Source organism: Colletes gigas, unplaced genomic scaffold (assembly GCF_013123115.1).
Source record: "Colletes gigas isolate AHSC1104 unplaced genomic scaffold, ASM1312311v1 Colletes_gigas_Sc00051, whole genome shotgun sequence".
Lineage (NCBI taxonomy): Eukaryota > Metazoa > Arthropoda > Insecta > Hymenoptera > Colletidae > Colletes > Colletes gigas.
In genome coordinates, this window is record NW_025106680.1 from 826068 (window position 1) to 842954 (window position 16887).

The 16887-nt window shown below is 41.8% G+C and overlaps 1 protein-coding gene across 1 annotated transcript in view; it reads left to right on the plus strand.

Annotated features, from left to right (window-relative positions):
- Positions 1 to 16887, plus strand: part of LOC122403398 — a 201573-nt gene that overhangs the window by 83469 nt on the left and 101217 nt on the right. The window contains exon 4 of the mRNA XM_043406900.1: positions 12498 to 12545. Within this exon, the coding sequence (XP_043262835.1) occupies positions 12498 to 12545 (48 nt within the window). The remainder of the gene's footprint in view (positions 1 to 12497; positions 12546 to 16887) is intronic.

Genomic DNA, 16887 nt, shown 5'->3' on the forward strand with positions numbered 1-16887 from the left:
ATGGAACGAATCGACGATTAATATTGTGGTCGAGGGATAGGACTCTTAAATGCTACGATGTAGGTGTTCGAATCTCTATAATTTAATTTGATTATGCCATAAAATAATTAATATTCTTGACGCTTCTGATTGAAGTCAAAACAACGTCGCAATTTCTGCTTCGATCGTCCTCTTCTACCTTAGAAAATGAACGAGTTATTCGGTTGACCTTAAACACGGTAGTTTATAGAATGTAAGCCATAAGTGAGTTGGCGTGTTCACGGTAGTATGACCCCTCCGGGTGGGTCAGTGAATGATGCTCTCATTTGCCGGTGTGAATCACCGGGTAGGTCATTGCTTTGTGTCTATCTGTTGACGCGTGTTACGGGTGGGTCAAGGTAAGCGAAAACGTTTAGTACAGTGTTCCTCAACCTTTTATGGATCGCGACTCCCTCTCACAATAGCCAAATAATCGACAAACAATACTTCGTTCGGAAGAATATTTCGCAGGATGCAGAAAATGCATTAAAAATAGATATTTCAATCAATCAATTTAACGCCATGGTTTAACCTATCCAAATCACATATAACCGAGGAAGATCGGGAAATCGAAAGGGGCGAAGAAAGAGAAGGACGAAAAGAAATTTTCCTCGGTCGTTTCACGGCGGACGGGTTAATTTCGTGATCTCGTTACATCCGTGGGAAAAGCGAGACGGCCTGTCGGTTGTAAGAACGACTAAAAAGACTCGTGGAAGTGGCACGAGCAGGCGTAAGAGGCGGCAACGAAGTTAAGCTCGAGGAAAGCCTCGTCTCCAATTATCCAAAGTCTCGAGCATCGTATACGTACCGTACGTACGTGTGTACACTCGGCATCGGGTTCGTGGCACCGAAGACGATGCCAATCCCGCCACCTAATTGTCTCCGGAAGAGACTCTTTGATATCAATTTCCAATCTTGCCCAGTTCCCACTTGCCCCGCGCCCTACTCGAGACCTTCGCCATCTTATTCCGAGGCGGGATCTCGCCGCGTAACGACGAAACTCGATTCCACAGTGTTCCGTTGCATAGAAAATTAGTCTTTGTTCCGTGGCTCATCGAACGTTCCAACGCATTTTGGTCTCGACGAATGTAACCCAGTTTAGATACTCGAGAAAACGGAAAATTATTATTATTTTCATTAGTGTTTATGCATTTCAAATGAATCCAGAATTTCTGTTTGTCAATCGAGGATATGTACGAATAGACGGTCGAGTGCTTGTGAGAAAGGGTGTTCAGCGTAGCCCTCTGCCGGCGAGTGCAAGAAGTGTCGTGAGTGAGGTTAAAGGCAAAAAGTTTAGACTGCAAATAAATCCAGAATTCTTACTTGTTACTCGTGAACAAGATTCGCCTAACTTTGATGCACTGTATACACGTTAAGGATTCAGAAAATATTAGTAATCTAATTTCAATAGGAAAATGAAGGCGATGGAGAGCTTGAGTGCTCGTTCGAAGAGCAAATATGTTATACAACCAATGAATTTTTGTTCCAATGTTTTACACCGGAGCTTGTCTTGTACAAATAAGAATAGTTTGTTCGATGTAGTTTGGTTGTAAACGGTGGTCGTTGGATGCAGCCGCGTTGAATGTACGGCGGTGCCGCGCGATTATGGCTGCGACTCGACGTACGACTCGTCGTAGAATAAATCGTTATGTCTATAGCCTTACGATACGATCGGCGTTGCAATTCTACGTACGACTCGTGGCACGATAAATCGTTACGTGTATGGTCGCTGTTACGGTAGCGTGCGCGGAATTTCAATCGTTCGCCTCGAGGAGCACAGCTGTATCGATTGCTATGGGAAAGAAAAACCGAAGAGAGTAAAACGATACGTCGCAGGATCGGTACAAAGACCGTTTTGTCATTGCTCGGAGGGGAAGTGCTTTCAAGTCGAGTAAAGGAAAAGCGTCTTCTGATGGTCGATAGGCACGCGCGGCTACCGGAAGTGCAGGAGGCTCGCGTCCTGCCTCGCCGGATCTGCATGGGAAGCCGACGAATCAGGCTGCATCCACATCGCGCGTTGCGTCATCGATCATACAATGGCCATAAAAAGCATTCATACAACGACCGGCTCGAAACAAACGTTTATGCAATCGCGTTTATCGACACATTTTAATCGAAACGAACGATTTGCACGTGTTCATGGACATTCTTGGAATGAATTCTGTGCAAGATGGTCACTCGGAACAGGAAATGTATAATTGTATACACTTTAAATCGATTTCGTTTCATTAGCCAATTACATCGAAAATACTGACGTATTTACTTTGTTGTACTTTTAATTTTATAAATTTCGTTCGAATTGTGGGCTTTTCGTTTGGCTATTTGAGACATTATTTGTTTATTTATTCACGGGATTAAATATCCATTGGTAAAGATAAAGATACAAGTATAGAAGATAGTCACATAAGAAAGATGAAAATTGTGAATCTTGTAATTCTAGCCTTAAAATGCAACATTTTAAATATTGGAATCCGATGTCAGTGGTCCACGCGTGCTTATCCATCGATTCAGAAAACGAACCTTCACGAGGCAATCATCTTATCGCAACCACATTCTTCTTCCAATTCCAAGTCGGAACATTTTCTCAGTAAAAAAATATTTTTTTCCTCCGTGACATATATTGGTATATCCAAGTATCGATCTACCATTCCGCGCCACACGTACGAAGCAGACCCACGGTACATCTGACATTTTTTATTCAGAATGGCTCGCTGGACATGTGGACGAAGTTTTCTGAATACCTTATTGGACACGAAAATACGCGTGTTACTTTTGCGAAAACGTCGAGTTGAAAATATCGAGTTTCATAAAAGCATTGTTCGAAGTTTAGACTCGAACCGACCGAATAAAATATGAGGCGAGCGCAACGCGATGTAGGACTGCAACTTGGCCCAATTACTGGGATAATTATGTGTATTCGTGCACGCCTACGCGCGGTAGAAATTAATAACATATCCAGTTCGATCGGAATCGGGTATTAGCAAGGCTGTTTCGAAATCTCGCGCAACGCCAAACCGCCAAATAATATCTCGGATAATTCCAACCTGACCAGTTAATTACTGTCCCCGTTCGTGTTACGCGTAAGAACGTTTCCAAAGGGCTCGCTATTAGCCTGCGATTAATATTATCGCTGGCAAACGGGGGTTCGCGGTAATTACCAGACCGATGAAACTGCGCGGCGTGCTATACGACATCGTGTTTCTGTTTCTTCGAAAGGTCCGTCGCGAACCGTGGCTGTGTTCGCGATAAAGTCGGTCAGTTTCCCTCGATGGCTCGCGCGGCGAAGTTGAGTTTGCTCTCCTCCCGTTTCACCCTTTAGCCTCTTGGCCGATTCGAACGCAGAAAGTCGCTGACTCGAGCAAAGACGTCGGTTGTTCTCTGCTATTGTCGCGAACTCGAGCTTAATCGCCACTTAAGGATCACGTGATCGCGCTTCGTTGCGGAATTTCTTCCCGTTCGTACTCTTCTTCAGACGTTAACGAACTGCCCTTGTAATTGCGCGAATCTTGTAAATTGGTCGTCCCGAAAGCATTATGATCTTCGACGTCGAAAGGATCGCGTTTCGACGATTTAGGCTCCTATAAGTTCTTATTCAAACAATATAAAAAATGTTTGTCCATTATTTGTTAAATGAAAAGAAAAAATGTGAACTATAGAATGGAAATATCTTGTGATGTACAGAGAAAAGGTGATATTTCTATTTTCATTTCTAATTTCTGCTGTCAGGATTTTCGAGCCCGCAAAATCTCGAAATCTTTTGTTAGTCGACGCCTTTGAGCTCTTCTGAATCCCATCCCACTGTGTATGATGTATTGCACGACGCCGCCATATTGGATATCAATACGGTGATCTGACACGACTATCATTAAAGCTCAACGTACGATTCATAGTACAATTACCGGTTGGATCGATGACAACTTCTTTATGACCCCTATTACGCGTTCGTGGTCTCGAGATAGATTTCGAGTGTATCCGCGAGGACACCCAATTAGTGTGGTCTCGAGAAGTAATCGCAATTAACGTTCTAATAACTAGAGTTTCTATCTACCTCAAAAGACTTGTCGGGTCATTTCAACCCGCGGTTATTTCTTTTTTTAATTCATCTTACTCGTTATCGTTATTTTTCTAATTTTTCATACATTAAACTGAGCATAAAATACTTACCCGAATGAGCAGAAACTTATAATAGAGTAAAAGACACATATTAAAATAAAATGTACCTTTGTAAATACGAAAAACAGATTCTTCTAGGTACACTATGTGCTTTATTTATTTTTGATTCTTACAATTTAATTTTAATTCTCGTTTTAACAAGTGTATGTAGTACTTCCACTACAAAAATTGAAATACGTCCGTGAATATTTTTCATAGTGCCAAGTCGTTTAATCTTTCTTCGCTAATAGTATTTCTTAAGTACGTTTTAAATCGCCTCTGAGTAGAAAATGAACGTTTCCGCACTGCAGCCGTTACTAGTAAAGTAATTGCTATCTGTCAAAGAGTGTGTACGGTAGGAAATGTAATTTTATCGCCTAATAAAAATGCCTCTTGACAATTTTCCGGTACGGTGCCAACGTTTTTAATGCGCTTGTGGAATAATTTAATTTCTAAACTGCCTCGTGCAGTACTACAATTAATTAAACGTTCAGAATTATGTATTTTACGATATCGTCATTATTAAATGTATCTCTTCGTTCAAAAGGTACACATACTTTCCAGAATAGGTTGATACTGTTTGGTAAAGAATTTCAAAGTGCAACAAAAACATATGATATACCATTTTAAAATACGTTAATAACCTTCGTATGTTTTCTACACGTCCACTTACACGAAAACTAACACAGTAATTCGTAACACGAACCTCAGACGTGATTCGTAAATTGAACATTTTCTACCTCTCTCAACGCCTCTACGATGAGAAAAGTGAACCAATCCTGAAACGACGTTCATTTTAAGAATCATCACAGTGTTCCAAAGGGTTAAACAAATAAATAAATTATTCTGGAGCTCGCGAATCCTCCAGAGGGGGTGGTGTCCAGGGCCCTTCGGTGGCCGCCGATTTAGAGTACTCTCGAGCGCAACGGTTAAAAGGTTAAAGGTCGAGCGGCCGTTATGGCGGTCGATGGTCACCACGGACGCGCGCTTAACCCAGTTTCAAGACGAATTTCGGTCTACCGTCTATGGAAATGCCGCGTGGATGCGTAGTCGCGCGAATTCCAGGAACCGAATTACATCGAATTTGAGGTGGCGAGGGGTTGCGAACGTCATCGCCACCCTCCGTCCCTCCCTCAAAGCCCGAACTCCGGATTGGTCTCCGTCGGTTGTAGGCTGCCAGTCCCGCGAAATGCCAACTCGCGTAATTGCGAAATTGCCATCGTTGCGTTCGCCGATCGATTTCCGTGAGAGACCGAGCGATTCTCGTTGTTCCTACGTCGGGCAGTGGACTGCTAGTTAATTTCACGTTGCCCGCGACGGGATCGTATTACGTGGCCGTAACAACGTTTCTATCCTCGATCCGAGGTTGTCCGATATTTCTGAATTTCGTTTACCCGGATGCGATTAACTCGGATTTTACTTTGCGACGCGGCCCCCGTTCGCTTTATTTGCTCGACCGGCCGACCCCCGCCACCCTCCCGCGGCCTCTTCCTATTTCGGTTTAATTATTTTCCTACGTCGAAAACGAAACCGAGCGACAGCCCTCGACCCCGTTGCCTCGGTGCTCGACACCGACGCGACCGGGGAATTGTGTTTCTCGATATCGAAACAAATCTGGCCGGGTTTGCCTTTGGCCGCTCTCGCGGTTAACGGAAACGACAAAGGCCAAAGATACACGCCTTTGCAACGACGACCCCCCCCACCGGTTCCGTGTCCCCTTTGCTCTCGCAAATTGTTCCTCGGGGTTTCGGATCGGGGCTGAGCTTAAACGAGGCCCCCGTAGAGACAATTTAGTTCGCGCATCAGCGAATTTAAGGACTCCTCGTCGTAATTACTGGCGACGTATGGCTCTTCACGGCTCCATCGGCTCGCTTCGAGAGTCTCTTCGATCGAATCGCTTTCGAAGACGTAATTTCTACCAATTAGACGGTTTAACGTCGCATCTTCCAAATCTTTGAAGCTCGAAAATTGTATCTCGCAAAATTTTGCGACGATATTCGAAGATTTAACAAAGTAGTAATTTAAAAATATTAATTTTTAGGAAATTTTGGGGAAAATATGTTTGTTTCTGGTTGGTATCAGATTTGTTTTTTCTTTTTGGATACATCTTTGCAAAAAAGAAAGAATTGCTCAACAAATTGTTGTCTGGTTGTCTAGAACGCGAACACAGAAATTATCATTCATGAATGATTACGATCCAAACATCTACAGAATCAACAATTTGCAAATATCATATTGCACACGAAGCACCATAATTGTTTGAACTTTTGTATTTTATTCTTCAAGAAGGAATTAAAAAAGATTTAAAAGCGGTCAGGATATAGTATCCCCGAAAGTTATATTTGTGATTCATTTAGTGATTGAACATCTTAAAACAGGAGAAAATTCTTAATTAATAGTTCTTTTGTACCTTGTTTATACAGAAAAATCAAAAGACCTTTCTCGCCTTCTCAACCAGACCAATATAAACTAGACGCTTGAAGCTATTATTTGAGACAAAGAAGTTGATAAACGTTCAATTTATTCACTAATTTTTGCATGGAAAGTCGTGATTACCATAGGATACCTTCGACTTTCATTTGCATTGAGAATATTGAAAAAGTGTCCGATTCGTCGCTCGGGAACGACAGTTCTGAATTACTATAACGCTCTATCCCCTCTCCCCCCGAAGTGGCCGGCGGCAGGCGAAAGGTTTCACCCGAAATGAGCGGACGGTTCGGTAGTAAGGCGCACTCAGTCTATCGACTATCGTTCGAGAGTTCGGTCGAGGACCGCCCTTTTACCGAAAAGGCATGCGCGATTATGGGAGCGCGCATAGTTGGTTTACCGCTCCTCGCCGACAGAACGATGCTTTTTACCAGGGAAGGAACGCTCGAAACCTCAAAATCCCTCGAAACTCGAAACTTTGCGCTGCCTTTGTGATTCGAAACTCCCGGTAAACAATAGTGAAATAAACACTGACGTTAACCCTTCGTTGTTTCATAAAACCGTTTTCTTATTTACAACTCGTGCATACAATAGTTTAGCATTCTAAAGTTATTCGTTTCGAACATATTAAGATTTAGATATATTTTTGTTCAAAGTCATTTTCAGAAATGTAACATTCGTTGTCACGATTAAATTTAAATTACATTTGTTTACAAAATTTTTCACGATTCTCCGTCGAGATAAGCACCGCGAGGTTCGAGAGTTTCGCGAGCATGGAAATCAGGTTTCGTTCAACCTCTGCGAACTCTCGCGCGACGGTCAGTCGATGATCGAGCGTGGCGTCGATCGCATCGCGTTGTCTCTATCCCCGAGCGCGGAAATAGTTTGATTTTCGTGGCGCGGCTGGCAGGCCGGATTCGCTGGAAAAGTAAACGTCGTTTTCTATCAGTTCGACCGGGTTTCGAAGGTGACGAAGGAAACGGAGGTGCGGTGGTGGCATCGATCGGTCGTCGAAATCCCCGGTCGCGTCGATGGTCGATCGTTACGGCCGGTGTGGCGGGCAACGAGCATCCTGACGATCGTCGATAGAGAACAAAGTGGCGAAGACTCGTTTTCGGAAGGTTTGCGTGAATATCGCGGACGGGACAAAATGTGCAGCAAGTGCAGTGAGTGTTGCCAAGGATCTAGACACAGTGTGGACGCTAGCCCCACGTCAGGATCAGATTCCGAGGCCTCAGGTAACCGTAGCGGCTTTTTAACGATCTCTCGCGGCTTAACCGACCATCGTTGCCCGGCTTCCTCGAACGCGCGGCTCCGTTGCTCCCCTTTCGCTCCCTATAAAATAAAAAAGAACTTGTTCCTCGCGAATCGACCCTTTGTTTTTCAAGCTGGCGCAAGTTTTTCATACATTCGGGCGTTCTATAATATCGAGCTAGAAATCGGTCGTTGCAAGTTGAAAACACGGATCATCGAAGTGTGCAGCATCATTGGGCGCGGTCAGTACTAAGATGGGTGACCGCTTACATTATTTATATCTCTATATCGGTCTTGTAATTGGGCATTCAAGTTTATATTAAAAAGGAAAGAAAACTTTGTAAATTGAAGTAAGACATTTGTATAGGGTTATCCAAATCGAGTGTCACATCTTTAAATTGAAATCACAAACTATTTGAGATATTTCAGATTTTTTATATTTCAATATAAAGTTCACTTCGTAACATTAACGCGTTCACTGTCCAGTTTCTCAGCGGAGTATCCAATAGCACGGTGATATGACCCATATACGGGTCCATGGACAGTGAACGTGTTATAATCGTGGGTCACAATTTCATTCAAGTGGCTCAATTTTCTATTACACTATTACATAATTGAGGTTCTATTTCATTAATGGCGGCTATAATATTGTTTTTTAACTTCAAGTTGATACGTATCACGTGTTACATTACGAACTGAGCTCTTTGAATTTGCCCACTATTCGACGAAGTGTTCTCTCAGAAAGTCAATTAATCAACTACTAAAACGAGCTCGAACAGAACTTGAATGTTTATCATAATTTTCAACAATTTGTACACGTTGTTGCACAAATATAACAAACAATCAAACTGTTTAGCAGTGTCATCTGCTGAAATTTGGATAACCCTATAATAAACAACAAGTTTCTTTTCTATTTTTAGCGAATCACCATTACAGCGTACGATTACGAGTGGGGAACAAACAATACTTTCATAAGAATTTGTACAGAATCAATTGTTTCCTCTCCCGGATAAAGGAACACCTCGCCATCTTCGTATTGCTCGAGAAATAATTCAAAGATAATTACGTATGCCTGAGAAAAGATTTCTGGAGGATCGAGAACAATTTTCGTTCGTTTCTCGCATTCATTTATCGACTCCCGGTCTCGAAATTGGCGTGTTACAGCGTTACGAGTTCGCTACAAAGAACATACCGGAGGCTCGTTTTGGTTTTTCGGGTTCTCGTCGGCCGGTTACCGTTCCAGTTCCGTCGGAGGTTCTTTGGCTTTCGTCGAAGGGAAAAACCCCCGGCTCCGTGAGATGTCTCGAAACGCGAGGATTTGAAAGCGTATCTCGCGCGCCCACTTGATCTCCGTTTAACTCTTTTCATTCGGACGTTCTTCTTCCGGTGTAATCTGCGCCCGGGATCCCCGCGGAGAAGAAACGCGCGTCTCGTTCTTTTCCCGCGGGATTAACTAACGCGATACTTTTTCTCTCTTTCTCTCTCGTCCCTCCCGCAACTCCAACAGTCTAGAAATGAACTTTTAATCTCTTGGTTCGAGCTCACCGGCTGCACCGTCTATTTAAGTTAGCCCCTCTGCGAGCCACGGTTATCTCTATGCGACTTGAAAACACGGTGTATCTATAGCCCTCCTATTATTCTTTCCGTAAGAATAGTCCCGGGGCTGAAAGTCCACAGGACGAACCGCGGGTATTCGTCGAGGAAGTTAACACTTTGACGATCCGCGTCGTGCATTTGGCACTTAGCCAAATATCTACATCGATACGCCTTTCTTCGAGAAAGGTACACGTTCACCCCTAAAATACAACCCACGGGGCTGCAGAAACGTCCAAAAAAATTTTTTTAATTATTTCAAAATTTCTGTAATCCTCCATCAGTACATTATTTTTTAAATGCTTTCGAGAAAAGTTGATTACCAATGTGTTAAACGTCAACGTTAAATAAAATAACTCAGTTGAGATTGAGAATCTGCAATGAAAATTGCTTGCATGAACTATGATAATAACCATTTGATAATACTTCAAACTATAGTAAAGAACAAACACACCTTGAAACATTTTTTCCAAATGTAAATTATACTTCTGCGATTCAATTGGCTCGATGTCTACGGCTAAAATTCTGGATACGTTTCTCTAGAGCCGCGCGTGATGCTCGTACCAATAATCTAACTCGTACACCATCGTTTCGTTGAACGTTGAAAGGGTTGAACGTAACAATCGGTCGCGCAAGAGCAAACGCGTGAACCGTTTACCGTCGACCGATAAGCGGAACCGGGTTGGTAAAACAGGGACGCGCGACTTCCTCTTCCGGCGCCGTCACGATCCCGTCCGTGACGAGGCTGTTCGTGACGCGTGCACGCCAGGAACGAAAGAGGCTCGTTGAGGCGGCACGAAAACATCAACGGGGCTGTAAACAAGGTTAGGAAGAGAAGACACCAGGCTGACAGGGTTTGGTTGAAAGGAGAGGAGTATGCTCGAAGCGATGCGGCACACGCCACGCCTGGCCTCGAGCGTAATTTTCCCGCTTTCCCTTCGCCGATCGCAGTTTGCAAATACACGGACCTTTTGACTTTTAGATTCCGGACTTCGAAGGCAGTTTATCCGGCGGAGTATTTTCGCGCGCGATGTTTGTCATGGAAATGAACCCGGTCGTAAGGCGAGGAGCACCGATGGCCGTCCCGACGGTTTTTATTAAATCGTTAGTCGACGTGTAACACTCGATATCGCGACGGGGGCGACGTACAGGTGGAAACGTCGACGGGTTCGAAGGTCTCGAAAGTGGGTCGACGGGGCGTAAATTTAAATTCATACCTCCCGCGTGGCTGAGAATGCGGAAGTACCCGGCCGCGACGCGACACGGTGGATATCCTTATAAATTTACGCGGCGCATAGTCCGCTCTGGCTCGTGCAAGACCAGGAGCGCCCCGTTTGCGCTCGTGAAATATGCAGGATACATGTAGGTACGCGCACGTACCGCTACCTACGCTTTGCCAAGGCTCTTTGTGTTCTCGCGGAATCGAGTGCACGCTCTCCCCGGAGTTTTCGGAGGCTTCGTTGCTGCGTCAGTTCGCAAACAACGACTAATTTGCCAAAGGAGCTGGAATTACGAACTTATCGTTACACTGTTGGATCCTCCTCGCCGATTTCTATGATTTTCAAACATGTTATAGAACTCGACATTCTGAACAAATTTTTATTATACGCATAAACCCCATTCGATGTTACATTCCGAGATATTGGCAAAATTATCCAGCTTCGTACACCCGATGAATTTTGCAAATATCTCTCGTTCTCGAAAAACTTGTTCAGAATATCGAGTTCTATAACATATTTGAAAATCATCGAAATCGGTGAGGAGTACCCTTTTCCTAATAATTACCCAAAATTTGTTATAAAAATCGCGGAATCGCTGCTGTGGAACCGAGTCACTACAGACCCACGCATCCAAGTTTGATAAATTCCGGAGAATGAACGTAGCAGATTTCTATCGAGTAAATTTTCTGAAAAACCAAGCTTCTGCGACTTCATAATGAATAAATAACGACCCAAACGATGGATACGTTAAGGAATGTTTATACTGGTAATTATGTGTCACGAGCACAAGTACTCGATAGATACAGACTCTAATCAAGACACTGATTGTCGATTTCAATTAAAGCGGTAATTGTTAATTGTCACACATTATTGACAAACGATTTAGCGGTCAATCGCCTTCGACTATTGAATGTCACGGAAGTTTAACGTATTTATGGCTTGCACGAAGCATTAAAATTAAGTAAGTGTCATTTTTAGCATCTTAATGCCAATTCATTAAATAATCTTCATTTCTTATTCAATATTTTGATCGTAGTTGACTCTCTTTAAATAACTAGCATTGAAACGATCGAAAAAAGAGACCTTCTTTCGCCCAGATTTCACGTAACGCTTCGGGTACCCCATCTCCGGGTGCAAACTTGGAGACATTGGTTCCAGAAGTTTCCAAAACTCGGAAGAAGGAATTACATGTCTCGGAGAAGTTCGTTGACGCGCGCTTGGCAATTTAATTTCGAATTCGATTTGCATCGCGACGCGGAATTTGCATTTGTGAGCGATCGTGAATGACCCAAATAAATAATTATGAAAAATTAAGAGGCAAATGGGAGCAGCTGATTCTTGCGTGATCTTTTGCAACATACATTCACAAAGATTTTCAGAATTACGGAGTATCTTGGAGTACTTTAAAAAAGTCTAGTCAAAGTTAGGAAAAATGTGTGACTTCGAATTGTTAATGGAATTTGAAGGAAACGTGAAGGGAGAAAAAAACGAAAATTGACTGAAAAAAAGTAAAATAATATTCTCTTTGTGATACAGAATCTTTACCTTATTTATACGATATGCGACAACTAAAATTTCTGTTAGTCAAAAAACTCCTCTCCTAAAACAATTGACGACTCATTCGTTTTGCTAACACATATTCTCATCTAACACGTGTCTATGAATTGCATTATTGGTTTACGTAAACAAATCGGTTCTTTCTACTTTTGTGGATAATCGGGAGTCGGAGTCGGAGTCGTTCGTCTTTTCGTCCGTTTCCGCGCGCAGCAGCTTGTTTCCCGCCGATGGCTTCGATGATGCTAATGGATGCGTATCTCCTTTTTCTTGTTGCAGAGGAAGAGTGGAATCCGGATGGCAAGGGTCGACAGTCCAACGACACCGGTGAGTTTTCACGTTCCGCGCGATTCCCCTTTTGAGAACCGCACCACCTCTCGTCCGTCGATTCTTCTCGTTTCCGTTTTCATTTTCGAGATTTATTACGCGCACGGTGACCCTTTGCGCGCTCCAATCTCTTCCTCCTCTCGCTGGTCGCTCAAGTAGACGCGTCACAAGCTTAACTTAACCCCTGGAATCGGCGTGGCGTCTGTTGGGTTTCCCCGGTTCGTGTTTCAGCACCAACATATATTCTCCCTTTCGGCTGCTCTTCGACGCGTGAAAGCGATACGACAACCGCCCTCCCCCAACCTTGCTTCCTGCTGTCGCGTTAAATTCACCCTCGGCCACGCGTGTGGGATTCCACACACAGCCACCCCCTCGACCCTCTCTTTCCTCCTCGCATTTTTCCTCTGACGGTTCGCCTCGCGCCTCTAGGCCGATTTTTGGACGCCAATTCCTGTCCACTCGACAATTTTACGCTCGAGAATCGCCATTCGGAATAATATGGTTTCGATTTCTGGACCCACTGTCTGAAAGTAACGCTCTCTAATGATAAATTACAAACTTAGTTTTCTCAAACTGAAATAAATATAGAAATACGTAGGGTTAGTTGTCCTAATATGGAATACACGTGTTTCACTCGCTCGCAGAACTTTCATAAAAACTTAAATAGTATGAATTTATAGGAAATTTAACAGTCAAATTTAAAATATAATAACTCTTTACGAAATGTTTACTTTTTTTACTGAGATCCTCATTTTCCATATTAGGCTCATAATGATCGTAATATGGAATACTATATCTGCCTAATATGGAATAGCATAATAGAACTGGATCATTTTTGGAAGGCTTAACGTGTTCTACAAAGTATTTAAATCAATTAGTAAAGATCCATCTGAGTCCAGCCAGATTCCATGAGGAGCACCATTTTTCAATTAATTTTTCATGTTTTTACGAGGAAATATTATCATTGGAGGTGCATAAATTCCACTAGCACTCATACAAACCACCGTGATAACTAGACTTCCCCTTTCTGCTGATATAATTGAACCAATCTGTTTTTTCCCTTTCGTTGCTAGAATTTTCGATAGTCAGACCTGTTTCATCACTATTAAGTATAGCATAGTCTATTTTATATAAATCAAAGAAACAAAATCTCATCGAATTACCGGACAAATACAGAATAACTCATACAAAAATTTAATATAAAAAAATATCGAAAACAGTTCTTCCACTACTATTTTCGAAAGTAATATTAGGGGATGAAACTTTGAAGGGTAGTTTGGCGCGTTAAACTCGAGTTTTCGTAGCTAAACAGGTACACCGTACCCAGTTTTCTTGGCCACTGTACGAATACGAAACGAAAAATATAAAAAATATATTCAAGAAAAAATTTTTATAAATTTTTATGAGAATCGACTACGAGTCTTTCTGCGAGTTGCTTGGACGCGATTCGAAATTTCCGAACGGCGCAACGCGACAGCGCGATCGCGTTTCCATTATGCGTGTGTAATTCGAGCGGCACTCCGATCCAATAATCGAATCGGACGCCCTTAATTCCGAAAAGCGGATTTCAAAGGGAGGTACGCGATCGCACGATCGTGTCTACGCTCCCGTTTCGAGATCTCCGTTGGAAAATTTCGTCGACGGAGCTCCGAGCTTCCGCCTTCTGTCCAAATTCGATGATTCGAACGGTGATTGGCAATCACAGACGGTTGACCAAACCGTCCATGTAACCATTTTGCATTGTACTTGCATTAAAATGTTGCACGGTCGACTATCGAATAATAGAACGATACGTTAAAATGTTAATTTTTATGAATATAGTGTTATCAAGGGAGAAACCACTGTGACGACCGAAAGTAAAGGCAATTTTCAAGAATTTTTTGGGCGTAACTACGAAGCTTTTTCTGATAAATGTTTAATGTCTTCGAAATTACATTTCTTGAACTACTTCTTGCCAAAGTTTCGTATAAAAATATTAATTATTATAGCCATAATAGGAACCAGCCTGGGAGGCCTCCAAAAATTTCTTAGAAACAAGCGGACGTGCAATTTTTCACTGCAAGTTGTAAAACAAGAAATCATGCAATATTCTTAAACTATAAAACAGTAGCTGAAAGGGACCAATAAAAATATTTCGATTTTTTCAATCCGTCACAGTGGTTTCCACCCTTAAATCTAACCCTGATTAACGAAAATGGATTACCAAAATTGATATTTAAAGTTAAAAAAATATGCTTGGGATATTCAACAACCGTGCACGTAATTGTCGTTGGAAAAAAGTGGAACGATTTAACGCGTGGGCGTCCATTAGAGCTCGACAAGCAATCATTTTACGAAGCAGTCGAAAGTCTCGAGGAAACTGCGCGAAAAGTTCTGGCCCATTGAGACAGCAGGAGTATTTAAACGCGGTCGAATCGTCGAAGATACATTTCTCAAGAACGGGAGCGTATTATCGATGCATTTGTTCCCGCGAATTCTGAAGTTACCTTCTGCCGCGATTCGAAGCGAAATTGGTCTAATCTAATTGTGAGTAGGCGAATACGATTCGGTTCGGAATGTAAGATTACTGTTCGAAGTTCTCCGTTGGTTATTACAGTATTTCTCAAACTTTACCTCCCCGCGGAACGCCCTCAATGAAGGAAAACTTCTGGCGGGGATCCTATGACGTAAAATTAAATTATCGCGTTTTGATATACCTTAACGTAGTTATTTCAGGAAATACGTCTATCCTTTGTCGTTTTAACAATTTTGAATACTGTTTAAAAATCCCTCGTTAATCCTTTTATTATTAACCCTTTGCACTCGAAGTTTTTTTTCATTCATATTACCAGCAACTCGAACTTAGTGAAGAGATCATATTTACATATAAGTAAATGATACGCGAATTAAAAGAAAAGTCATCGTTGTATGTTATTATTTTTTTAATTGATTATGGATACAAATGTTATGATATATAAAAAAACAAAATATTACAAAATTATTTGTCTTTGTCCTTACGTTATGAACTGAAAATTATTTACATTGTCTCCATAGCGGAGCCCTCAAGTTTGAAGACAAATTTTAAATGGCTCCGCTCCGAGTGCAAAGGATTAATACCAGAAGGAGAATAAAAAGTGATCAAATTGTTATAAATGTAAAAGAACGATGGAAAAATTGTGCACAAATTTAAAACATTTCAGCGTCCAGTTTCTTCTCGCATGTTTTTGCTACAGATAGCAGAAAACTTTTCAACGGTATTTTTAATAAGTATAAACTACTACGGGAAGCATTCTTTTTATTCCATTATACGATACTCTTCTTTTTATCTGCCGCGAGCTCGCGGACCTGCACCAGACTTCGAACCCCCCCAGGGATCTGCGTGCAACAGTTTGAGAAACACTGGGCTATTGTACAGCGAGCGTCTCGTTATTCATGTCAATTCGAGACCCTAACAAGACCATAAACTTTTCTTACCGATCCCTCTTGCCCGGAATATAGCCCCCGCGGCTCGGAATTTCTCGTAATTATCAAAGTGAAAAAGTGCACAACTATCTAACAGGCTGTCGCGATGTTTGTCCGTCAAATTGTCACGTACTGTTGACGACAAAAAAATAGCACACGCTATGAAATTAATGCGTTCTTTTACTTTTCAAAATCATTGAAGAAGTCATTTATTTTTAAAATCACTCAAAAAGCTGTGAAACCAGTAAAACGAAGCAATCATAAAACTGTTGTTACAAGTGAACGACAACTATTATATGTTTCGTCGAGATAGAAAATAATTGCTCTTCCAAACAAGATTTTTATTACGAAACTGAAAAATAACTAGTGATGTTCACATAGACGAAATAAACTGTCGTATAATACGGTTTCGTGTAAAGTGGTGAACAAATTGCTAGAATTCTCGTATAACATGGTGAATTACGTTTGTGTAACATGGTAGTCACCTTTAAGTGCAGCGCCAACACATGACGATTCCGAGTAGTGTAAACACTTTGCTACGGATACGTACGTTTTTGCGCAGCGATTTTATGGAATCGAATTTGCTCGGTTGCTTTTAGCACGAATTGATCAAATTGTTGATTTTTTTGATGGTGGACATCGTAATTCTTCGACAAAATGGCAATACTTGTACTCTCTTTGCTCTCGGTATACGTGTAAACAATGTAGAATAGTCGTTTTCAAACTTTTTGAAATGTACATCTTTAATTTAAAAAAAAACAATTATTTCTTTATTTACTTACATTAATTGACAATTTATGGGTGCCCAAATTTTCCGGCGAAAAAAAGTATTTCAAATCGTTTAAAACAAATTATTTTCAGTTAGGCGGGTTAATTACAATCATTTTAGGTCGATGGATAT